We start from the raw sequence: 27,706 nt of genomic DNA on the forward strand, positions 1-27,706 counted from the left end.
ACATTGGATTTCGTGAACAGTAATATGATTCCATAGAAATGAGGATGGAAATGGATTCAGGAGTTTTGATGGAATCAGGATTCTTGGAATCTTAAATGTGTCATACCAAACTGCATAAGTAAGGATTTCAGTTACCAATTCATTTCTTTACCTATAATTCCTAATATTGATAGAGGTGGATCGTACACCTATTAAAATAGTTCTAATTCTAACCCTAATATAGTATAAGATCAACTCTAGATCATCTCCTTAGCTCAATTTAATTGTGAAATTATCTAGTGGACAAATTACCTAAAAGTTTAGAGATGTTAACTAACAATTTAAACTAAAATGCTAAAAAACTAGGCTAAAGTGTGAATATCCTTTAATAAAGTGGAACCTTAGAGTTTAGATAGTGCAAGAATTATTATCTTTATAAATGTTTATGGCTTTAGTGATTAATTTTTCTTCTTGACCTTTTAGTAGTTCCTTATGAAGACTATCCTAAGAAACATGATCCAGCTAGTTCAATTCCTTGAGTCATCAACTAATGTCCTTAGGTTATTTCTCTAATTTGATTTTATATTGACTAAGTATTTAAGTTAAAAAAACCTAGTCAAAACCATGGCAAATTAATGTTAGATTGAATCAAGACTACGGTGATTCTTTCTGATGTCTCAACTTTACCCACAAGACTATGTAAGAGTAAAGTAAGAAATTCATCAATAGAAAAAAACACAAGATTATTTATTCTCCCATAGATGATTGAATTAATCAAGGAAATTTACAAGAATTCAATCAACCAAACACGTATTCTCATAACATCAAGATCAATTCCAACTAGAATTACAAACCAATAATAGAATAACCCTAAACTAAGGTGTTAACCATCAAATCAAATGAAAGAAACTAAAAGAATTAGAAGAGCTTAGTCATGTGAAGATCATTGATTCATCCTCCATCCACCTTCCCGGACCATTGAGAAATCTAGTAATCCATCATCATCTTCAAAGCCTCTAAGGAAGAACCCATAAGGCCATCCCTCTTCATCTCCTTCCAATGATGACATGAGCCTTCGATCCTTGATTTAATATGAGGGTTTGGATGAAAATAGGAAGAGGAGAAGAATGAGTGTGGTTTTGTGTGATTTGAGAAAGATACAAGTAATTGATTGAATGGAAAAATTGAAAAACAAGTAAGAAAGTGAGGGAAAATGTTTGACGACAGGAAAATTAGTGAGAGATTTGAATTGTATGTGTGAAGCACGAAACTGGGTGAATGAAAATGAGAGAAAAGTTATGAAAACTTCTAAATTGGTTGTGCTCTTCAACTAATTACCCAAGTGGCCAAAACTACTTGCATTTTGAGGGGAAATTGGTGATGATTAATTACAATATAGGCTTGATTCAATATATTGTATCATTTTAAGCTTAATTTGGACCTCTCCAAGTCTAATTATTCATGCCACATATGCCCTATAGAAGCTCTCTTCAATTGCCTTGAGTTTTGTCTTCATTTGTCACACTAATTCACTTAAGTTGCAATTAAATCAAATAATTAAATAACTATAGTGTGGCATTTATTTAATTAGATTAAGATAGAAAATATTTAATTCATCTAAAGTATTAAAATGACTAAGGAAAAATGAATGTGAAAGCCTCACAAGACACAAATATAAATAAGCACACACTTAAATTAAAATCAAAGGCTTAAATGGAAATTTTTAGGAAGACAACCTTAAAATGTTCTTTTACTAATAATTCTCAATTTAGGATAAATTAATGAAAACTAATTAGACTAATCATCTTAGTCCATTAAAAGACGTAAATTTTTGGCTTAACGTTAATTTGGTGAAAAGGTGCATTTTATGATCAAAAAATCTCTTTTGCATGTAATTGAACACTTAGTTAAAATTGCATAAAGAATGTAATATGAATGTATATATAGACACTTAATATGTGTAAAAAATGGTCTTAATTGACTAAGAAATGTGTGTAAATAATATGTGTTATTAGATATCAAACTTGGTCTTGTTAAAGTTTTAAAACTGACTTATTTTTTACGTTGGAGAAAAATCTGCGACCTGTTATCTTTAGTAAATATATGTCGCCAAGTGATTCTTGACAAGAAGTCCATTGCCTCCATGACGGCTCTTTCTTTTCCGTAACACGGTACGATAATATCATGAAAATTTTCAAATTTCAGTATCACCAGACCAGTTTGTTTATTAAATTTGCTCAATCCAACCCCTATCCCCCTTTTTATTGGACACCCGGAAGTTTCTCTATTTTCTTAAGTAATAAATTTCTTCAGCTATTTACCATCAAGTTCAAGTTCGTTCATATAAATAGAACATGTAAAGAATTTTCTTTCACAAGAGTCGATCCTGTGGTGTCGTAATTCAAATGTTATATTTTTATCAAAGAAACCTAACAACGTATACTTCAAATTTTTCTGATAAATCACAAAAAATTATCATCTCTTGAATTATACGAATAAAATCCAAACTAGTGTAATGATAAGAAAAAATTAGGCAATTTGCACTCCTCTTGCGGCCTTTCCTGATTCCAGGAAGAAAAGGGCAAGGCAAAAAATCCACATAAAAACCTTTGTATCCCGTGTCATTTGAGAAACAGAGCAATCTCATTATGTACCAAAAACACACCTTGCCCCTTTTCATTTCCTCTGGCTGTCCGGCAAATGGCCAATGAATACTGTCTATGACTACCCTCACCACCAGCTACCATTAGCTCAATTATTGCTAATGATTTTCAGGAAAACAGTGGCTTATAAGATGCAAACTAAATCTGTGGTTCTGATCTGGCCATTCATTTTTTGTCTGTGCCGCAAGACACTGCGCACTGCATCCACTGCTCAAACAGTAAATATCTTTCTCACTTTCTTCATGTTCCTGCGGCATACAGGGCAAGTACCGTCTGCCTCTGCTAACCTGCACAAATTAGATTGGTCATACATGATCACATAATGACCTGCGTAAGCTGATTCATTACATTCATGCCACAAAAAATATGATCTATTGAATTAATTACTACTCCTTCAGTCTCAAATTATAAAACAATTTGAGATAAAATTATGTATATCAATAAAACACAATAATAATGACATTTTACCAACTTACTTTTTAAAACAAAACTATAAATTTTTTACAATGCCCCTATAAAATTAATCATTGGACAAGACTTATATACTTAACCTTATATACTTAATATACTTATATCTAATTAAATTATGACATGTGGATCTTTATATATTAGTTTAATCAATAATAAGAACTTACTGTAGAATAAATAATTTATAAAAGATTCGCATGTCATAATTTAATTGGATACAAATACCTTAAATATATAAGTTTTTTCCTTAATCATTACTTTATAATATCATTTTAATTTTCTTTTCACTTAAAGGATAATATTAAAAAAGTATCATTAATGAAATTTTAGTTTTCTCAAATTGCCTCATATTTAAGGGCAAAAATTGCTTTGACGTTGTTTTATAATTTAGGATTGAGGAAGAATAATATAATTATTTGCAATGCAGAAAAGTCTCTTCATTTCCTTAGATCCATGACAAATGACAGTTTTTACTGTGGAAATTTTGGATCCGTCCTTGTTACTATACTGTGGTGAAATACCACTACAGGAGAGTGACAAAGATGAGTATATAATTCAACAGTTCCCCTCGCTGTAGAAATTTGGTAGGATTAGATTAGATGAGAAGAGTTCTTTCTAATCCAACTGCGACATCACAACATAAATTCTCCAAGCTCATATAATCATTAATATTAATCATGCCATATAAATTGGCACATTTTGTGTATATCCCAATGCAGCATGCTAAGCTGCTAATATGAAATTTCAAGCCAATGGTCAGTTGGCCCTAATAGGTCAAAATCAAGGTAAAGAATCCACTGCAAACTTTCATTACCTAAATTTGTGCCTGTAATGAAACAAAGAACTAGAAAATGGGATCTAGCATGAGAAAGTGGCTGTTGCTTACCTTGTTGCACATTCAAAACAAGCCACGCAGTGTCCGCAAGGAAGGAAGAAGCAGTCCCTTGGAGCATCAAAGCATATTGCACAGAGGCGCCTTGTATTATTACCGGTTTCACCATCAGCTAATGACTTCCCATTAATAGAATCCCCCGTAAGAAAGCTAAGATCCTCCTCATCTTGTGACATGGATTCATATGATGAACCCAAGCTGGAAAGATCATCATCTTTGTGAGAAAGCAAAGGGACTCCTAGAGGTACTGTTCCCTCATGTCTAACTCCTACGCTATCTTCTTGAGAATAATGGAGCTTGTTAAGGTAGTTGAAGGCCAAAAAAATAAGCAAAGTCAATCCACCTGTGCGGAGGAAGGACAAAAATTGTAAAATATATAATCATATTAGGCTTCAAACGGTGAGTAGGAAGTTGAACATATAAAGAGCATACCCATGCCAAAAATATATGTGACCCATCTTGGTCCATAGGACAATTTGATATACCACTGATTTGTGGATGTGTTCTGAAGCAAATAAAAGAAAACATTAAGTAACGGTAAAAGAATAGGGACTGAATCATATTGGCAGTCTTACTTGAGTTATATTAGAAACATTTTACTTCCAAGACAAACCCCACCGCCAGCTTTGAGCAATAATTATTTTGGTTTCGAGCATATATATAATAAGCTTACCTGTTGTGGTCCAGGAGATGTTAAGACGGCTGCATTCCCATCAGGAAAGAAAACACTCAATCCGCATGGGTCACTAGTCAAATTACATTTGTAGTAAGCATCAGTTGTATTATACATGGCCGCCCTTACTCTGATGATCAGTTCCACCTGTTCGATGAGAAGGTCAAGAAAAATAAAATAAAATCGACCACTGTTTTTATGCTACTAGCATAAAATTACATCCGGAAAACTTGACCCAGATTTCATGAGAAATATGGTTTGTGAAATCTGATAATAGAATTTGTATCAGAAATCATCTTTGCCACACTCAGAAAACTCTCTCAGGTCCAGAATTATTGTTACGTCCATACCATTTTACTATACTTCTTATGAAATGAAAGTGTCCAAATGCTGGATTAAAAAATTACATAGGATGAAAATAATTTTTAACAAGCTATTTACCCTACATAATTTTCATGCATGAAATATGAACCTTTGAGGTCTGCAGTTACTCCTTGGTCTGTCAAAGTGAGTAATATGCATGATGCAGCAAATGTGCAAGACACAACTACAATTCAGGTGAACTTGGAATTTGATGAAGGCGGCAATATAATACAGAATTCATCATGTTAAAGAACCAGGTATCTCAGTTGTTTTAGTTCAAAAATCCAAGGTTAGGATCAGCTGAGGATCATTTCTACACTCAGTGACCTGTCAACAATTAGATAAAGTGGATCTATTTAACTTGATTCGAGAGTGGTATTCCCCCTAACTCCGCCTATATTTATAGCCGGTCCCAAGCCCGGGTAAAGGAGGAGGGTTGTGTTAGGCCATCAACAGCCAATGTAAAACTTTGTTGAATCTATCATGAACATGGACAATAGACGTTATAATGTTAATGTTAGGTCGTTGCCCGTAAGTAACACGCTGCATGGCTCGAGTACAGTGATAAGTGAGTTAGAGCCGCTGCATCGGCGTCCGGATGTAGTGTTAAATGAGTAAGGGCTACCGCGTCATTCTGGACGCACGCGGCTAAAGAAATTAGTCCATAAGAGTAAAATTAGATTTGGCACTTGGAATGTTGGGACATTAAATTGTAAATCTGCAGAGGTTGTAGGGGTTATGATTCAAAGGAAAATCAATATCCTTTGCCTGCAAGAAACAAAATGGCGTGGAAAAGAAGCTAAGGATATTCAAGGTTTCAAACTTTGGTATACAGGAAAAGTAAGTGCACGCAATGGAGTAGGCATCATTATAGATAAGGAGCGGAAGAAGAACGTTGTAGAAGTTAGCAGAATTGGAGACAGAATTATTTCCTTAAAAATGATAATTGGACGTGAGACTGTTAATATTATTAGCGCTTATGCGCCGCAAGTCGGGAGAGAAGCCAGTCTTAAGGAATTATTTTGGGAGGATCTGGAGGGATTGATTCGACATATACCACAAAGTGAAAAGATTTTTATTGGAGGAGACTTTAATGGGCATGTTGGGAGGGAAGCTGGTCAATATGCGAGGGTGCATGGTGGTTTTGGTTTTGGAGAGCTAAACAATGAAGGACAAACTCTTCTTGATTTCTCATTGGCGTATGATTTTAAGATTGCCAACACTTGTTTCAAGAAGAGAGATGAGCATCTCATCATTTTCAAAAGTAGAGCCTCAAGGTCACAGATTGATTTTCTTTTGGTTAGGAACACAGATAGAAGACTTTGTAAAAATTGTAAGGTGATCCCCGGAGATGCTGTAACGACACAACATAGGGTCCTAGTCCTTGATGTGTGTATTATGAGTAAAATCCAAAAACGTCGCAAGTAGTAACACCAAGGATTAGGTGGTGGCAATTAAAAGGTGAGAAGCAAGATATTTTCAAGCGAAATCTTTTGGATAAAGGAATTTGGGAATCTCAGGGAAGTGTTAACATCATATGGGAGGATATGGCTAAAAAGATACGGGAGGTTGCAAAAGTAGTTTTGGGAGAATCGAAAGGTTCTGGTCCGAGAGATAAGGAGTTTTGGTGGTGGAATAATAGTGTACAGGACAAAATCAAGTATAAGAAGAACTGTTTTAAAGCCATACATTTGTGTAACAATGAAGAAAATTGGGAGAGGTACCGTATGGCTAAGAAGGAAACTAAGAGAGCTGTGGGTGAAACTCGTTCTAAAACTTTTAAAGAATTTTATAAGAACCTTGAGATGAAGGAAGGAGAGCAAAATATTTATAAGATTGCCAAGAGTAGGGAAAAAAAATCAAGAGATCTAGAACAGGTAAGATGTATTAAGGATGAAGAGGGAAGAATTTTAGTTACAGATGATGAAATTAAAAATAGATGGGAGACTTACTTTTCTAAACTTTTCAATGATGGAGAGTATTCATCTAGTAACTTGGAGGATTTAGTAACTGGTGAAGGAGAATAAAATTTGTCATTTTATCGAATAATACGTGATAAGGAGGTAAAGCAAGCTCTTAAGAAAATGACAAATGGTAGAGCCAACAGACCTGATTGTATATCTATCGAAGCGTGGAAATGTTTAGGTGAAGAAAGAGTGAGATGGTTAACTAAGTTATTTAATGTGATTTTACGGTCCAAGAAAATGCCTGATGAGTGGAGGAGAAGTACATTAATTCCTATTTATAAAAATAAAGGAGATATTCAGAATTGTACTAACTATAGAGGGATTAAACTCATGAGCCACACAATGAAATTATGGGAGAAAGTAATTGAGCACAGGTTGAGATTGGAGACAAGTATTTCTGAGAATCAATTTGGTTTTATGCCAGGTAGATCAACTACAGAGGCGATTTATCTACTAAGGGGATTAATGGAATAGTATCATTGTAAAGATAAAGATCTACACATAGTTTTTATTGATTTGGAAAAAGCTTATGACCGTATACCAAGAGAAGTGCTTTGAAAAGCGTTGGAAAAAAAGGGAGTACGGATTGCTTATATTGAAGCCATACAAGATATGTATGAGGGGATAAAAACAAGTATAAGAACGCCTAGTGGTCAAACAAAGGATTTTCCTATAAAGATTGGACTACATCAGGGATCATCTTTGAGTCCTTATTTGTTCAACTTGATTTTAAATGTTTTGACGGAACATATTCAAGAGGAAATCCCGAAATGTATGCTCTTCACGGATGATATAGTTCTTATAGCAGAGACAAGAGAAGAGGTTAATTGCAAACTTGAGTTATGGAGGAGGACATTGGAATCGAAAGGTTTTCGTCTGAGTAGAAGTAAGACGGAATATTTATATTGTAAATTTGGTAAAGGAATATTCGACAATAATTTGGAAGTGAAATTGAGAGATCAAATTATACCTCAAATGGAAAAGTTTAGATATTTGGGAGCCATTATTCAAAATGACGGCGAAATTAGTGGAGATATTTCACATAGAATTCAAGTTGGGTGGTTTAATTGGAGAAAAGCTAAAGGAGTTATTTGCGACCGTAAGGTGCCTAATAAACTTAAAGGAAAGTTTTATCGCACTGCTATCAGACCGGCAATGTTATATAGTAGTGAATGCTGGGCTCTAACGGGACAGCAAGAGCATAAAGTTGGAGTAGCAGAGATGAGAATGTTACGATGGATGTGCGGACATACACGTAAAGATAAAATTCGAAATGAGCACGTACGCGAAAAAGTGAGGGTGGCATCTATTGAGGAAAAAATGATAGAAAATCAGTTGAGATGGTTTGGGCATGTACAAAGAAGACCAAGGGAGGCACCGGTGAGGAGAGTGGAACATATAACTTTGAGTCCAATTAAGAGAGGTAGAGGAAGGCCTTAGAGAACACTCTTGGAAGTTGTTGAACGCGATCTCTTAATTAATAATATTCCTAAAAGCTTGATAAATGATAGAGCACAATGGCGTCTTGCAATCCATGTAGCCGACCCCACCTAGTGGGATAAAGGCTTGTTGTTATTGTTGTTGAGAGCGGTATTCCCCACAGGCCACAACTGATTCTCCCCAAAAAAAATGGCATATCATGGACTCATCATCAAAGAAAATTGCCAATTTCAATTCGTTTAGAGAATTTAAAATAACGCAACAAGACTAGAAAGTAAAGCATTGCAAAAATACCTCTGCCTCCTCCTCGTTCAGATTTCCTAGTGCCAAATAATAGTTCGATGAACTGAATATGTCCTGTGTTATCATACCAGCTCCTGCAAAGAAACAATAATAAACATCAGTGTAGGATCAATATAAACACTGATCGAGTTTCTTACCACTTTCTTGCAACTTACCATGGATAATGTTCCATGAAAGAGTGCTTTTAGGATATGATGGATAGTCCAGCCACTGAGAGAGGCCTTTATCCCCTGCAAGAAATGGCAACCGAATAACATGTTCACTGAATTTATTCTTGAAAATATTTGGTACAACCATAGATTCTTGTACAATGTAAACAACGTAAAGTGGTTTTACAAGTCCTATGAAATCTGCGATAGCAAAAACAAGGAAGGAGTTTGCAAGGTTACTATAAAAAATTGTACTACTTAGAGTCTCAGCATTTAACTCGTTAGGAGAAACCAAAATGGGCCACGATCAATTCTACAATTGGTCAATCATTTCTAGGATTTTATGATATGTTTTCACATACTGTGTTCCATGTATGCGGGATATCTTCTTCATATTTCATCTTAGACTGGGCAATTTATTTTTCTGCAGACTCTTTTAATACTATACTAGAGCAATTACTTCTGCAGCTTATATGTTTAACTGAATTGTACTCAAAACATGCTCAGACAAGGCCTGCTAAAACTATCAGACTTGCTTTCCTCGGTCAGGGACCAAATCGTGATGATGTAAAAATTTTCCAGAGAGGTTAGTGGAACGTTTCCAAACCTTTTTTCTATTGGCAAGAGGTAGAACTGTTCTAACTGGAAAAATATTCATGCAAAGAATTTTCTAAAGTCTAGTCCCTGTATATTTTAGGAGGCAAAAAGTTTTATTTTCTGGTCAAAGTAATATTTCAAGAGAATTTAAATAGTATATTAAGGGAATCCCTAACCAAGAGCAATTCTACAGCTGCCAGATCAATACTATAATTTCTCAGTAAAGTATAATTCTGATTGTACAAATACTATGCCCTTATGGGAAGCTCACACTCTGCTAAAGATACTAAGACACAGCAAGGATGAAAAAGTGAAATGAGTTTCAGTGTTAAATATCATAGAGACAAGGTGGTTGCACTTTTCCAGGGATTCAGATTTCGCTACCTAGTGTGTGTTCTCTTCGAGGTGTGTCGAGATGTTTCTGTGAATTGCCAATTAGGTTTGGAGTTAGGTTACTCGGTCCATTACATGGTTTGGTACAGATATGTATGCTATAGCTGTTGCGAAGCAGTTATCAATCCAAGCTTATAGATTTCACCAAATCGATCCTTTTTTAAGTTACACTTGTTCAGATGGTCTAGCTGATTATCAAGAATTTTCTACAGAAGTTCTCTTGATGCAAAGTGTGTAACAACTTCCCGCTACCTGTGTTAACTATGCGGTATTCCGTATTCATATGACTGATAATTTGAAAAAAGAAAAAAACCACCAAACATGTATCTCTTATAGAAGGCATACCTTCTGCAATTACAAGAACAATAGAGGGGCTCTCAGAGCTCATGCGATATGAAATATTTACTTGAGACCCTTCATTCAGGTAATATTTCCATTCCTAGGGTAGAGAACAAGAAAATTATTACCTCGACCACAAAGATTTCAGTCTTCAATGACACAGAAAAACAAGCATTTAAATATTCTTCATTTTGTGGGTTAGTGAAATCTGCACTGAAGTATTATGTAAGGGTAGTACTTACCTCATGCCCTTCAGATGGAACAGTTACATTGCGAGTTTCAGTCCAAATAGTGAAAACATCAAGAGCGGGGGTTCCGTATGTACCATAGAGCATGACTCCTGGCTTCGAATCTAAGCTTTCTACCTAATGCAAACAAACTCAAATCAGAGGCTCAGATAATTTTATAAGTAAAGATAAAACAAATAGTAATAACTAATAACGAGAATTTAACCTTTATATATTGGACGAATATGGGGTTAGGTTGGAGAAGAAGAGAAGCACTTGGACCAAGCAGGAGGTTCATTGACCCGTAAACTCCAAGTATCATAGTCATCGACACTGTGATATTGAAACACAATTTCAGCATTATCTATCCAATCAAAGGACGATTTAAACCGAACTTCAGTGTGATTTTATCCGCAACAGAAATCCATACCGAAGAACCAAAAGGTGAAAAGAACAACGATACAGGACCATGAATCATCCCTGGCCACTGAAGACGCATTTTGATATGTCCAATCGATGACGCTTAAATTATGCTGCTCTCGACCAGGGGATTGAGATCGAGGATGATGACTTCGACTTTCCTCTTGGCGGGGGACTCGTGAAGATCCTGGAGTGGACGACGAAGAAGCTCCAGAAGGATCCCGAATGGCAGTAGAAGAAGAGGAAGCAACAGGAGGTGGAAATGTAGCGGAATGTGAGTCCGCCATTGTATAGGGAAGAAGTGAAGCAAGCAGCGAGCCTCTGCTCTGATAGCGAAGCAGAGGAAAATGGAGAACCTTAACCCTAAGAAGAAAATGGAGAATGAAATAGAGACAAGGTGTCCCATGGAAGTGATGTCAAGTGAAGTGGAGGGAATTCACCAGTCAGTCGTCGTGTTCACCTGGAATGGTAGTTAGGTAGCAGAGTGACAGTTATTGCCTTACTAGTTGGTTACGACTTACGGGAATAAAACGGCGGCATTTTCGAAATCGAGCTTCCAACGCGCGGCTACCGTTCAAATTAATATATGTTTAAAACATACCCTCACTTCAAAAATATAAAATATTTTTAATTAAATTTTATTTTTTAATAAAATAATTATCTATTTTTAAATCAACATAATTTTTTTATTTTTATCTCTATTAAACACTCTTTAATAAATATAAAATTAATATTAATAAAGATACTTTTAAAAAAGAGTAATGATTATATCTCGAAAGATTAAAGATATCTTATATTTTTAATATTTAACTCCTCAAAAAATATCTTACATCTTTAAATAGAGAGGGTAATTATTTTTTTGGAAAAAAAAACATAACTGAATAGGCATTTCAAATAATTTTGTATGAAGTATGGTTGGATACTAAATGAAGGCATTTATCTTAACAAGAATTTGAACTTGACCTCTTGCAACACTTAGAATGTGTTTGAATTAAAAAATTTATAATTAAAGCTAGAAACAACTAAGATTAGCAAATTGAGATTAAAAAAATATGTAATTTTAATGTGATTTATGTTTGGATATATTTTTTTAACAACTAATTGAACAAGCTGAAATTTATTTGAATAATTTAATTTAAAACTAATTAAGATGTATAATGACAAAAATGGACATGAATTTATTATATATATTTTTGTAACTGATTTAATGTTTTTTAAAAAAATGATAAACTTAAAATTACAATTTTTCAAAAGGTAAAATAAAAAATAAATTGATGAATTAAAAATATTTTAAATTTAAAAGGGTAGAATTTTAGTGATAAATTATAAATATTAAATTCTAAATTTTTTACATTTATTTTTTATGCCAATAATAAAATAATATTTTTTACGTCACACATTATATATATATATATATATATATTAGCAGCTCATTTTTTTTTAACAAAATGAGCATCTCATTTTAATGCAATTCATTGAACAAATCAACAAGAGTGAGTTACTCCATACCAAAAAAAAAAAAAAAGTAGTGGGTTATCTGTAATAATATCCAAAGTTAAGTCTTTATGGCTTTCTCTTTCTTCTTTACCCATGCGATGTCTTAAAGCTCAATTTTGTAGCTTCACTCTACACGAGTTTCTATCTTCCAAAGCTCTTTTCATCCACAATTTATCTTATCCAAAAAAAAAATTTATTTACTTGATAAGCTTTTAACATTTGAACTGAGATTTGAGCTATCCAAACTTCTGTTGATATATAACTAATCTTATAGGTTCCTCAACTAAAATTTTAAATACAAAATTGCTTTTTTGTAAAAGAAGAAATAACTAAAATAGCCTCATGTATTTGTACAGTTAAATCTTTCAACATAAATCACGTTATCTTATGATATACTATAAACTTTTCATAACTTTTATTGATATATTGATAGGGTTGCAAAATTAATTAGATTGCCATATTTTTGGTGTTTTTTTTTTTGCAATATTTTTAGTGTTTTGTATTAAAAAAATAAATGGGAAATTTTTTACTGATATTTTCAAACATCTAAGAGATTTCTGATACTCTTATGTATTAGTTCAATAGTCAAAATGAGCTCATGTGATAGCTAGCTAATTACTTAGAATTAACCAAATGAAGCATGAAGAAAACAAAATATTAAATGCAACCTCAACTTTAACAGAAAAATCTTACATATATACTAAATCTGCCTTTAAGGAAAACTGATTCACTAAAGTATAACACAAATTCGCTATTTGTTGAAACAAATCATGAACAACCTCTTCCTGTGACGTACTTACACTGAATATGGCCATGAGCAACCTCATCACGAGGACTATATAAACGATTGGAGTAATTTTACAGATCAATCACAAGACATTATTGCTTTCACCAATTATAAGTTTACTTTCATAGCAGAAAACTTAGCTTAGAATCTCCACAGGCGCCGATATCTAGCAATCGAGCAAGCCATTTTTGTTTGATTTGGATCATCAAAAAATCTTTTTTCTATATCCTTTCTATTCCGTCGCAACAGATTTGAAAGCTGGCACGCTGATTCTGTCAAATACAATGTCAAAAGATAAACGAAAGTTACAGAAGTCAAATAGTGTGATATTTTTTATCGAGACTGGATGGAAGTTTGTAGGGTTTTGGAAGAGACGGTGGTACAAGCTTCGTATGAGCCTTAACTTCTAGGACTAGGTTATTAGAATATCAGATAATCAGAAAATCAGAAAAATTAATGACTTCTCATAATTAGGATATGAGATTGATTAGGAAAGTTAAAGGCTCCTTTGATCTAGCTATGTAAAAAGAGACTTGTCATCGGGAAAGATGATTCAGTTTCTTGATTTACAATAGTGTTGTTAGAAGTAACAAGGTGATGCCAATGAAGGTTTTTGGTATGCCTTCAAGGCAGTTAATGCTATTTTTGAGAGATGTATCGGTGGTTAGTTTTATATCTGAGTTTAACATATTTATATAATTTGCAAATCTCATTCCTTCTCTCAAAATTAAAATTTTATAAGTTTTACAATACTCTTTCCAGGTCTTTAACCATCATTTATCTCTTATAGAATTGCCCAAATGATGTGTTAAAGAAATACGATCTCGTGCCAGTGTGGTTAAGTCAAATTAAACATATTCAATTATATTGTTCTTAAGTAAGGTTGCTGAAGATTCTAATGCTTCAATTATCCACCTACAAGTACAACCTCAATTAAACCTCAAGTAATAGGTTTACTTGCTTTCTTTAATTTTTGGATTTTGTTGTTCCAGGTTTTACTTTTCTTTTGCTTTCTAGCTTTGTCAATATTAGTGAGTGTAATAATTTCTTCATATTAATAAAATTGACTTTTTGTTGGCCAAAAAAGAAAATTATCCACCTACATGGCTAGAGAAGGTTCTAAGGTTAGACATGCATGGATCAACTCAATCAATAAGTACCTTTTGTGAGAAATTATTTTTAGAAAAAATTACAATCAAGACTTAAAAAAAACTTAAATACAGTTAGGTCCCATGAAATAGAGAAATTATTCTGCAGTCCCTTAGTCCTTTGGTGTGAATAATTTTATAAGTAAAATTACCCATTTGCCTTGATTGAATCAAAAGGAAAGAACAAAGAAAGTGAAACCATTTTCGCACAGTGAAGGTAACGAGCTGAGCTCTTGCGATCGTCTTCGAAAAAGTGAGCTAGATAGGATCATTTTGTAGCTAAAATGAGAACCCACTGTTATCCTCGCATCTCATATTGCTGCATCTTAGATCTTCTAAGTGTGTTTGGTATTTGTGACTGTAGGAATTCGTCAAGGAAGAAAAGCCTAGCTTTGACCTTCAGTTTTATTGTTACTGTGACCGTGCTGAATAAGGTAAATGATGAGATCGGTTTTGCATGTGTTCTTTGCTTAATCATTTAATTCAGTCTTTTATTGTTTGTTAGTTGAGTAAAGCCACGTAGGTTGTCTCTTTCTCTCTCTATGAGTATATTAGCTTGGGTGGTCTCTCTTTCTCTCTTTACGTGGTACATCTATGATGAGCAGTCACAAGTCTTGCATTTGTAATGGCGTATTCGAGATCGTAGTGCTACTTGGTTAAGTTGATAAATTTGTCATCAAATAGCAAGATGCATCATTAATAGCCTAAGCTCAAGTTATCAATATGTTATAAGTAGTTGTTAATATGTTTTATGTGGTTCAGGTTAAGCTAATAAATCCGTTATAAAAAGTAGGTTGAGTTGATAAATCCATTATGAAATAGCAAAATATGTTGTTAATAGCTTAAGTGTAAGTTGTTAATATGCTATGAATAATTGTTAGTTAATATGTTGTGTGTCATTTAGGTTGAGCTGATAAATCTATTATGAAATGGTAATATGTGTTGTTAATAGCTTAAGCATAAGTTTTCAATATGTTACAAGTAGTTCTTATTATGTTGTGCTATGCAGGTTGAGCTAATAAATCTGTTGCTTACTCACCTTTTTAGGGCCACAATTTCTTTTCTAATTTGTTTATGTAAGAAGACCTCTGAAAGAAGAAAATTGAATGCATATGGTGGCTTTTTCAATCATTCCAATAATGAAAATGAACCCATTATCATGTTTGTATTATCAAGATCGAAACTAAAGCAAAAAGAGAAGATAGAAGAGCTATCCAAGTTGTGCATATTATTTTAGGATAGAACTTTTTTGTACTTTATGTACTTACCTTGTTACACAGTATTTTGAAATTTTCATTTTGTATATTTCACTTTATAAATGCTTATATCAAGGATGAATATTGGTTTTAATTTCAACCATAATGGTCATTACATGTTTCTCACCAATATACAATTGTTGACAAGATAAGTTCCTCACAATTGTTGTCAAGAGACCTTTACATTATTTATCACATAACATACAATTGACCAATAGGTTGTAACAACTTTGTTGTAGGCTAACCATTTACAACTAAGATAAGGGAAATACAACAGGGTAAGGGAGAATGATAACGAGGCAAAAGGCATTGACGATTGATATATTTTTAAGTATAATAAGCTATTGATAAAATTTATAAGTGTTGTAGACCAACCAATTATAACTAGGCAAAAAGGAATAACAATAAGGCAAAAGAGAATCACAACAAGGCAAAAGGCATTGATAACTAATATATTTTTAAGTGTAACAAGCTACTGATAAAATTTACAAATGTTGCAGACCAATCATTTATAACTAGGCAAAATGGAATAATAACAAGGCAAGGGAGACTGATAACGAGGCAAAAGGCATTGAAAACTTAAATATTTTTAAGTGCCACAAGCTACTGATAAAATGTACAAGTGTTACAAACCACTATTTACAATTAGGCAAAGAAGAATAACAGCAGGGTACAAGGGAATACCACTTAGGCGAAGGGCATTCACAATTTATCTAGTTTTTAGTCTAACAAGATATTGATAAAATGCACATGAATGTTGCAAGCCAACCATTTACAATTAGGCAAAGGGTAATAACAATAAAGCAAGGAAAAATTATTATTTTATGTTCATTCACTGACAATAAGGCTTACATCATTATTTACAAGTTTATGTACAAAATATAGTACAGCTTTAAAAGCATCTTCCATGTCATTACATAATATTCATAACCCATTAAAACAAAACAACATGGGTTGCATGGATATTTACTAACTCTTTTTTAGTCTAATAATATTTACAAAAAAGTATTAACTACATAAACAATAAAATGCATGTCTTTAGCATTAATTAGCACAGATTAGGTTCTTCCAAGTTTTGGAAGTATAATTGGCCTCATGACATCTTCTGCAATAATAAACTTTCTTGTTTTGAAGTTGATATTTACATCCAACGCCTTTCCAAAGGCCTTTTAGTCTTCGGTGGTTGAAAGAATATTTGGATTAACATATTTGTGACTGTTAATGCACTTACACGTATCGGATTATCATGTCTGAGTACTAACCTCACGCATTGCCTACTTTTTTCACTTGCTTTCATATCCCATAATTGATGATAATATTCTTCTCAATTCTTCATATGTTGTTCATTCCTTTATTGTTCTTGTTCTCACACTTCCCCTCTATATTTCATAATAGATTCATCAGCTTAACCTGCACCATACACAATATGTTAACAACTACTTATAACATATTGACAATTTATGCTTATACTATTAACAACATATCTTGCCATTTCATAATAGATTTATCAACTCAACCTAAACCACACAGAACATATAGACAACTACTCATAGCATATTGATAACTTACACTTAAGCTATTAACAACACATCTTGATATTTTATAATGGATTTATCAACTCAACCTACTTTTTATAACAAATTTATTAGCTCAACCTAAACCACATAAAACATATTGACAACTACTCATAGCATATTGATAACTTGCGCTTAGGCTATTGATCATGCATCTTGCTATTTGATAACAAATTTATCAACTTAACCAAATAGTATTATGATCTCGAATACACCATTGCAAATGCAAGACTTGTGATTGCTCGCCACAGATGTACCACGTAAAGAGAAAAAGAGAGACCGCCCAAGCTAATATACTTATAGAGAGAGAAAGAGACAACCCACATGGCTTTATTCGATCCAACAAACAATAAAAGACTAAATTAAATGATTAGCAAAGAACACATGCAAACCGATCTCATCATTTACCTTGTTCAGCGTGGTCACAGTAATAGTAAAACTAAGGTCAAAACTAGGCTTTTCTTCCTTGACGAATTCCTTATCGTAAACACTGAATGCACTTAGAAGATTGAAGACACAACAATATGAGATGCAAGGATAACAGTGGATTTGCATTTTAGCTACAAAATGATCCTACCTGGCTCACTTTTTTTAAGACAATTGTGAGAGCTCAGCTCGTTACCTTTATTGCATGAAAATGGTTTCACTTTCTTCATTCTTTCCTTTTAATTCAATTAGGGCAAGTGAATAATTTTACTTACAAAATTATTCACACCAAAGGACTAAGGGACTACAAGATAATTTCTCTATTTCATGGGACCTAGCTGTTTTTAAGTTTTTTCTGTGGGACCTGATTGTAATTTTACTTAAAAATAATTTCTCATAAAAGATACATGTTGATTGAGTTGATTCATACATGTTTGACTTTAGAACCTTGTCTAGCCTTGTAGGTGGATAATTTTTTTTGGCCAACAAAAAGTCAATTTTATTAATATGAAGAAATTATTACACTAACTAATACTAACAAAGCTAGAAAGCAAAATCTAATTTTAACGCTCAGATGGTATAAGTACTCAATGCATGTACTAAGTACAATCAATCAAATCTAAATCCAATTTTAAGGATTTGGATTTGGTGATTGTACTTAGTACAGGCATTGAATGCCTATACCATTCGAGTCATTAAAATTCAAAGCAATAGTTTAGATAAACTCATTCATTCATTAATCTCGAGTGAGAGTATGAATTTAAAATGATTGATTTAAATTTTAACGGCTTAAATGGTATAGGCACTCAGAGCCTTTACTAAGTACAGTTATTGAATCAAAATCCAATTTTAAATATTTGGATTCAGTGACTGTACTTAGTACATGCATTGAGTATATACTATTTGAGTCGTTAAAATCCAAATCAACAATTATAATAAACTCACTCACTCATTAATCTCAAATGGAGTATGAATTTATAACTGTTGATTTAAATTTTAATGGCTTAGATGGTATAGGCACTCAATGCCTTACTAAGTACAGTCACCGGATCTAAATCCAATTTAAGGATTTGGATTTAGTGACTGTACTTAATGTAAAGTCCCTTACTTAATCCAGACTTTACCATTATAATCACACAATACAATACAATACAATAACAATATAATATTAGAGTAAAAACCCTCAATTTGTTTTCAAAATGTGGAATCTTGACATTGTAAAAGTATATTCAAAATCTCAAGACTCAAGAAGGCATATTTATTTTTCTGGGAAACGGGCTATAAGCCGCGGCTCACACCACTATGCATCGCGGTATGTGGTATAAAGCCACGGGCTCTTTCCTTCTGTGCCATGCACCGTGGTGTGACACATAATGTGCCGTGGTGTATGTGACAACAATTTTGCTGTCAAATGATACTTCGTAGGGTGAACTTTAATTGCGTGCCAATTTCACATTGGAAGTCTGATTGGAGTGATTCAAGCGCCTACATGAAGCTCTTAATATATTATATCTAATGAGACAAGTTTGGATATGATCCAATGGTTCAATCTAAAATTGAATCCCTGAGTGTAAAAAGTCACTTTTTCTTTCAAAACTTGCACCCTAAGTGTTCAATTCTCATTCCTTATTCCATTAGATCATTATGGGCCTTGAACTATGTTCAAAGGGACTACATGCACCTAATTAACACGTCAAATTACATATATCACATCATATATTCATTTTAACCTCTCAATGTCACATTACACACTTGTAGACTCATATGAGGTATACATAGATTTGTTTCACTATCAATCATCCAACTTTCACATATGAGGCTAAACCTCACCAGATGGTCAGGAATTACAAATATACTCGACTCCTTACTATTTAGATCAAGTTCACACATATACACATAATTTCACATAATAAAATCATATTTAATACAAGTAGAACAAGTTACACAAAAACATATACTTGCTTGATAGGCATCTAGGCCTGCCCAAGTACCAACTACTATGGTACCCTTGGCAAAATGAAATTCAAAGTACACAAGCAATTTTTCAACCACAAATCATATACATATTCACATATTCATATTTATATACATTTATGCATCCTACTTGGTAACTCAAATATCTAACTATAACTTTATACATTTATTATTGGTAGTTATACCACTGTCAAGTGAGGCTACTTTTTTCTTACTTCCTTTCCCCTCCTTCTCGTGCTCTCTTCACCTGTGTACAAAAATAACAGAGTAAGACATATGTCTCAGTCACTTAGATAATAAATAAGAGATAAAGCAATATTATTTCAATAAAAATAGTATAAATATACATGCATTCAATATCATTCTTATTCATGGCTATGCTCATGCACTCCCAGTTTCACCTAGTGAAGTAAGCTCTACGCTCAAACTAGGACTTCCAACCTTACACGAAACAAGACCCACCAAACTTTTGTCTCAGACCAAGTATCTTCATTGCATATGGGTGGTCTCCTGAGTCTTACTTAGCAGAGCATTCTCATCGCTTGAACTATCAGGACTTCCTAGCCTTATATAGAGTAAGACCATGACCTTTATTATAGTTTAGGGTACACTAGTGAATCATTTTCCTTAGTCTTTCATGATAGAGCAAACTTTACGCTCAAGACTTTTAGGATCTCCTAGGTCCTTCCTGGTGGAGTAATCTTTCGCTCAAGACTTTTAGGACTTCTTAGTCTTGCACAAAGTATGGTTGCGACCCCCTACCTTAGTTTAGGATATACTCATGGATGCAATACGCATGTCTATACATATGTATCATCTCATACATTTCATGTATTACTCACACACCCCTATACATAACTCTTTTACAATACTACTACTCTATCAGTTCATAAACACAATGCATATAGTTATATAAAATACTTATAAATAATTTCACAAACAAACAAGTACAAGAGTTATTCTAATTACCTGTTTACCTTTCTTATCAAGGGTACCAATCACATTAAACTCCCAAGAATTAGTTCAACCTCCACAAGCAAATCCTCGAATGCTCGGTCTATACAATACATATTCTTTGCTCAATTCCCAACATTTAGACAAGTACCAATTTGGCTAAACCAAATCCTTCAACACATAAAACAGGTCATTTAGCACCTTTTAAGCTTACATAACCCATTCTCTATAGTTGTTAGTCTTATAAGCTATTCAAATGACCATAACACCCTTCTAACTCATTTATTTAACAAATTTCTCTATTTAATGTAATAAATTAGGTAATTAAGTCTTGATCCTTAAAGTTTAACCATCTAACTTTGGACTAGTCATAAAATTTTAGTTTCGCATTAGAAAGCCCTTTTAAAACCTTTCCTTTAAATTTCAATTACTTAAAACTTCCCGATTCAATTTCTCCACCGATTAAACTTAAAGAAATTTGCGTAGAAATGTAGCTTAGGGCTGTACGATACTTATCCGACAAGTCACTAGCTGAAATAATCTTCTGATAGCAGGATAATGCAAGCCCTAACAGATCTTAGCTTCTTTGCCTCTCTTGATGCGTTTTCCTCACTTCTCCCTTCTGATTTCATGAGCTGATCACATCAGCTTTAAGTGATTTCCATACAATGCGTTGCGGCGTATGTCACAGTGAGGTTAATCTCACTTATGCTCGCACGTTTCATCCTGGCTTACCATTCTACCCTTCAATCCTATTAATATAGTAACCAACTAACACAAAATACCAGCCCAACATTTAAACTATAATCAATCCATTAATTATTAATTTGCCCCTAATTAGCAACTAGTTTTTTTGGATTGAAATTCAAGATGTTACATTTAGTACAGGCATTAAGTACTTGTATTATTTGAACCATTAAAATCCAAATCAATAGTTCAAATAAACTTATTCATGCATTAATTTTAAATGGAGTATGAGTTTATAGTCATTTATTTGAATTTTAATGGCTCATATGGTATAGACACTCGACGTCAATATTAAATACAGTTATTGAATCTAAATACTAATTTTAAATAGGATAAATGAGCCTTAATTTTAGTCATATATTGGGAATTTAATACTCATATATAAAGAATTTAGCATTAACACACAGGAAATTTTATATTCACACCAGCTGCAGAAATTTATCGTGTTTATATATAAATAACTTGTTATTTTTTGTCCTTGGGCATGATTATTGTAAGGGGAGAGAATCCACCCAACTTTTTTATTGGTCAAACCCAACTAATTTTGTTTTTGGAGCAAAATTGGTCAAACCCAACTGGAAACGATATTTACCTAGTAGGTTACTGGGAATGGAATGGTATTTCACTTTTATCAAAATTAGCTGCTCCGATTTCTGCCTCATACCTGGCATAAGAGAATGGATATTGCTCTCTTCTCTCCATCATCGCTATTCTCCGGGGGAGACGGAGAGGAAGATCACGTCTATACTGGTAATTTCCCTGTTTTCATTTCTTTGTTCACCTTCTTCTGCGACTATTGCTTTACTCTATCTATTCTTTTCCGATGTAGGCGAGGAAAACACTGATATTCAAGAAACACATGTTGAGAGGAGGCATCAGTTTCCTGGAACGGTAAGGCTTTGTTTGTGGGTCTGGCCATTACGTGGTTTATCATAATCATATGATGAAGAGCTATCTAGATTTGGTCACCAAGATTAGTAAGTGCGAGTTATAAGTTGGAAATAACAAACTTTTTGCAACTCAGTCATTTGGGTATCATAGGTTGCTTCACAAATGGCTAGTTCTATTTTGAGAATAAAGCTACATGAGCCTAATAATTTAATGACTAAAATTTTAGTTTGGTTCTGTTTTTTTTTTAAAAAATTAGTTTGGTTGTTCGACTTTTTTGCTGTAAACTAATACAAAAGAAGTTCATTTGTGTAGCTCTGATTGTATTTGAATGATGTGGTAAAATCAGCATGTGATTTACTCTTGGTGCATTTTAAGCCAGCTAAAATCTGTGACTGAAAGGGTGCCTTTTTTCTATTATACATTATACAGAGTCTTTGACGCTGGAGCTATGACCTTCTAATGACTAATGGTATAAAACTGGAATTGCCTGAATGACATCGCCATTTACTGGTACTGGAAGAGTGCAAACTTAAGGCAATAAATCATATGTTCCAAGTCTAGTTGACTAGAGGACCCTTGAGAGGTTTAGTGAATTTGTCTGCTAGTTGGTTATTTGAGTTACCTTAACTGCACTTTCAAACTTTTTATTCTAGTACTGTATCATTTTGGCATTTTGTAGTCAAAGAAGAAAAAATGGTAGAAAATCGTTTGAGGTGATTCAAACATGTACAAAGAAGACTGCAGGAGGCACCTGTGAAGAGAGTGAAATAGATGACTTTGAGCTCTGTTGAAAAGGGTAGAGGAAAATCGAAGAGAACACTTTTGGAGTTTGTTGAGTGAGACTTTTTAATTAACAATATTTCTAAAAACTTAATAAATGATAGAGTACAATGGCGTCATATAATCTATGTAGCCGACCCCACCTAGTGGGATAAGGTTTTTGTTGTTGTTGTTGTTGTATACATGGAACTAGTTTGAGGTGCATTATATTCTATGCAGGAGTTGATCATCAGAGAATTTTCCTTTCATCAACTGAATGCTAATCTACTCTGGCCAGGGACATTTGCATTTGCAGAATGGTTAGTTCAACACAAGTCATGGATTGGAGGACGGCGCATCATTGAATTGGGAAGGTATTTTTTTGGTTCTACTTAACAGCATCAAACTATTTGTCTTTGCGATAATTATGATGGGCAAAGTAGAGATGCTCTTATGCAAAGCATTCATGGTGAATTGATTTACATAACCATAGCAGGGTAGTTAAAGCTGAAAGGTGTGTTCAAGGTGCTAAGTTTGTAAACTGCTTTAAGTATAAGGCACTAAAAAGGCGCACGCTGGAGTGAAGCAAAGCACTGAAATGGAGAAAATGCTAAATGTATGCTATACAAACAAAAAATGAATGAATGTAAATTTGTAACAACTTTTGACAGATAAGTTAACTAATCAAACTTTACAATCACCATCAAATCATTAGTCATAACAAATTATCAAATGAATTAAGTCTCAGCATCACCATTCAAGCATATAATAGCACTCTTCATTTTCTTTAATTTTTACAAAAGTCTTTCTTTTTAGAATGACGATTTTATCTTATTTAAGGATGGGTTGGGCTTCTAAGGCTAGGTTTTGTAGTTTCCTGTTTTATCTTATTAATGTTTTAAAACATTTGGACCAGGCTTCTAGGCTGCCCCTTACCTTTCAGCTATCCAATTACGCTGAAGTCCCTTGGGTACTTGCCTTAATTGACACTAAAAGTAGCAAAGGTGCTGCCAAGCACCTTAGGCAGTGAGGTGGGCACCTTTAACTACACTAAACCTTAGATGTTTGTATCAAGCTGTACAATTGTCAGGAAGACTAATCATAGTTTTTACATTTGTGACAGACTTACTGCCATTTCTGATGAAGAGTATTGTTTTTGGTTGGATACAGAGAATGTTCTATTTTAAAATTAAAGTAATATGAGGGTTTTTTAAGCCATGAGATGAGTGCTAATACTCAAAGCTTGTAATTTTGAAATGCCTTCTACACCTTATTGGCATTTTTTATTTCTTGCTTTTTTCATGTCTACTATTCTTGCGTTCATTTTGTTCTTTCAATTGCTGTCTTTTCTTTTCTCTGACTTTTCACTTTTGTCTCCTGCCTGCTCTTATCAATATTTTTAGGGAAGATACTTTAGGGTGCCCCTGTGCAAATGCACCTGATACAGCTCGATATTATGACATATCCTGTGTGAAAAATGAGCCTTTCATATTATACAGTTATATCTTGCTTGCAAAGAGCTTTTCATCTTTTAGACATTTTGTATTAGTTTTGCTTATGTGATTTGATCCATTTGATTTCAGTGGCACAGGTGCTTTGGCCATATTTCTTCAAAAGTCATTTCATCTTGACATCACAACATCAGACTATGATGATATAGAAATTGAGGAGAACATCGCGCACAACTGCAGAGTAAATAAAATACCTGTCATTCCTCACGTAAGGCGTATGTCTTCTTTCAATCAACCTAGTGTACTTGGTTCTTAGTCATGTTATGAGGAATACTTCAAGGCAGAAATGGGATGTTTACTGGGTCATGATGTTCCGCTATCAGCTAATAGTTGAGGATCTTGTTCTATAAAACACACTTTTCTGATTCTATTCTTCATTTCTAACTTAGGATAACAGAAAGTAGGATATGCTTATTATGCCATTCCATTTTCTAATGCTTAGTGCTTGCTTATTGCTTAGCTTTAAATCCTGTTTTGATTTTCCTTTTTCCATATTTAGAAGTGACCATAGAATGCATTTTGAAATGTAGGTTTGTATTTCACTGTATTCTAATTTATGTTTTTTTTATTTAACCATGAGTTGTTTGATGAGTTACTTTTTTTTTCAATGTACTTAATTCTTCAGGTACCTGGGGAGACAATTTTCCAAATTCTTCTCCTGACTGGGATCTGATCATTGCAAGTGATATCTTATTGTGTAAGTTTATCACTTACCAACTTACTGACTTGATTAGCCATTTTTAATCTTTTTTTCGTGTTTAACATTGACCTTGCAAGGGGCAAAACCATGATTACGATCTCCAGGAGTTCTTAATTCCTAGAAGAAGCTTAGGCAAGAGAAACAATTTCCATTCAAGTGTTTGAGTTTGTCACCCAGTAGGTATAAGTTGCTCTAGATAATATGATAGCTTCTCTGTGAAGACATAGCCGTTTTAAAAGGGGACTCACATCTGTTTGCTTCACATGTTGGTCACTGCTATTAGACAACACACTATTTGAAATCGTGGACGAGCATTTTAGATCATGTTGCTCTGTCCATGTCCTTGTCATGTGCATGTTCTGTGTTCATGCTTCTCAAGTCTATTTTTGGTTGGCATAGAGCAACAAATCTGGTATATTAACCGGTTTTGAAATGGACAATTTCTTTGCCATTATGTCTTGGTTATGGAGCTAGTGTTTGTCTATTTTGTTACGGTGGTGAGCAGATCCTTTTCATTCTCCGTGGTTGCAACTTGCCAGGAGTGCGGATTCCAAGTTGGTATGGAAATATCAGAAACTCAAATTAACTTGGTTCCAAGAGAAAGAAGATTGAGAAATGAGAGCAACAACCAGGACCAGAATGCAATCTAAGAAGTGAAATTTCTTACAAACGTTTTACCAGAAAACTTTCCTTGAGATATTATTATAAGCTGAATTTTAATTTAATGATTGCCGCACACTGATGACACTAGTGAAGTGTGGAGAAATAAGACTCAGAAAAGCAAACTACAATCAAAATTTTATTTAGACATAAATAAAATTTAATACACTCGTTAATGAAAAGCAATCCGTTAACAATACATACGCAGAATCAGAATTCCGCAAAGACAACCAAAATATGAGAAAAGCAAACCACTATCAAAATTTTATTTAGACAACCAAAATTTGTCTGTTGTGAAATAAATTTTTAATTTATTTTTCGTATCAGAAGAGTCGACTTATGCGTATTCTTATGCTCAAATATCAGCTTAATGAATACGTATTTATTCACTTTGTATGTTGTCTATCCAATGGCTTTAAGTTGAAGTTGCTTTCTCGAACCGACATTCAACTTCTTCAATTGGTTGTCTGCTAATGTATATCATTTGTTATCCTCACAGATAGAATACAAAAATGGGTACCAAAATAGATATTCTGTTCCTGACCCCTTCTGCAACAACACCAAATACTGCATCTTGTGTTATTTAATTAGTGAAAGATTTCAATTATAAATATGCTCCCTACAGTTCCTATTATAAGATATTTCTAACTACCTCGTTGGAATTTAGGAGAGGTGATAAAGTTTATTAATTTTGTCTGAAAATAGAATAAACTTCAAAATTTTATCCCTATTTATATGAAAAAAATTGAATTTGCATTATATTCTTTCTTATAATTCATGAATTTAAATTGTGGCAAGATTGGAAAAATTATAAGATATTTAATTAGTGAAAGATTTCAATTATTGAAAAATTATACTACTGCATCTTGTTTTATTTAATTAGTGAAAGATTTCAATTATAAATATGCTCCCTACAGTTCCTATTATAAGATATTTTTAACTAACTACCTTATTGGAATTTAGGAGAGGTGATTAAGTTTATTAATTTTGTCTGAAAATAGAATAAACTTCAAAATTTTATCCCTATTTATATGAAAAAAATTGAATTTGCATTATATTCTTTCTCATAATTCATGAATTTAAATAGTAATATTGGAAAAATGTATATTAATACAGTATCAAGTGCCTTATATTCAGGACCAAATAAGAATGTTTCTAAGCATTCTATAATGAAAATCGGAAGCAGTAACCTGTAACATGCCCATTTTTCTGTAAACTATAGAATAGAATATTGGAGAGTGATTTATTATAATATATTGACTTCTTGTCCCTAACATTTTTTACCTTTTGAAATGGTTGCAGATGTGAAACAGTATGCAAATTTGATACAGACTATTTCCTTTCTTCTTAAATGTTACAAACCGAGCAATGGAACATCATCTTGTCTTCCAAATGAGAATGGGGGTAACTGGCTAGAGACTCTTTAAATAAAAAGTAGCATAGCTTCACAAACTTTGTATAATTGCTGAAGCTCGTCAACTTGTGCTGGCAGTTGATGTGGCGTTACCCAAGCCAGCTTTTCTCATGAGCTGGAGACGCAGGATTGGAAAGGAAGACGAATCTCTTTTTTTCAATGGTTGTGAGGGTGCTGGTCTGGAAGTGCAGCATATGGGATCACGCGTATATTGCATCAAGCCTCGGGGAAATGGGAAATCAGAGACATGAAGTTGATCAAATACCAAGTATGCCTGGTAAGCGTGGTTCGTGAAAACGGGGATGGATAGTGAAGCTGAATTTTGAAGTTTGGTTCATTAATTGAGTTGTCGACTCTATTTAATAGGACAAGGCTTGTTGTTATGATTAGCTTTTGTTAAAAGCAGTTGATACTACCGCCGCTGGAAATTTGTCAATGTGATCAAAGTGTAATGCACGTTGCAAGTTCTTTAACTTGTCTTGCTTTCTAATTCATTACATGATTCATCACATTCATCTCTTATGTCCCCTTTGGA

The 27,706-nt window shown here is 33.5% G+C and overlaps 2 protein-coding genes across 2 annotated transcripts; one reads left to right on the plus strand and one right to left on the minus strand.

Moving 5' to 3' along the window:
• Nucleotides 1-2,419: 2,419 nt before the first annotated feature.
• Nucleotides 2,420-11,263, minus strand: LOC129288964 (E3 ubiquitin-protein ligase APD2-like). Its single transcript, XM_054925789.1, has 10 exons — nt 10,884-11,263; nt 10,680-10,786; nt 10,469-10,591; nt 10,233-10,326; nt 8,904-8,978; nt 8,740-8,822; nt 4,676-4,822; nt 4,435-4,507; nt 3,997-4,345; nt 2,420-2,929 (listed from the first exon to the last, which is right to left on the minus strand). Exons 1-10 carry the CDS (start codon nt 11,158-11,160, stop codon nt 2,854-2,856), a joined length of 1,404 nt encoding a protein of 467 aa, XP_054781764.1. The 5' UTR covers nt 11,161-11,263; the 3' UTR covers nt 2,420-2,853.
• Nucleotides 11,264-21,823: 10,560 nt separating this feature from the next.
• On the plus strand, nt 21,824-27,680 carry LOC129289490 (uncharacterized). Its single transcript, XM_054926260.1, has 7 exons — nt 21,824-21,986; nt 22,066-22,127; nt 23,127-23,260; nt 24,470-24,612; nt 25,023-25,094; nt 27,060-27,161; nt 27,250-27,680. The coding sequence occupies exons 1-7, from the start codon at nt 21,914-21,916 to the stop codon at nt 27,420-27,422; spliced, it is 759 nt and encodes a 252-aa protein (XP_054782235.1). The 5' UTR covers nt 21,824-21,913; the 3' UTR covers nt 27,423-27,680.
• The last annotated feature ends 26 nt before the right edge of the window (nt 27,681-27,706 follow it).

This window comes from Prosopis cineraria, unplaced genomic scaffold (assembly GCF_029017545.1).
Source record: "Prosopis cineraria cultivar Desert tree isolate PC_DT_omini unplaced genomic scaffold, ASM2901754v1 PC12, whole genome shotgun sequence".
In the NCBI taxonomy this organism is placed as follows: domain Eukaryota; kingdom Viridiplantae; phylum Streptophyta; class Magnoliopsida; order Fabales; family Fabaceae; genus Prosopis; species Prosopis cineraria.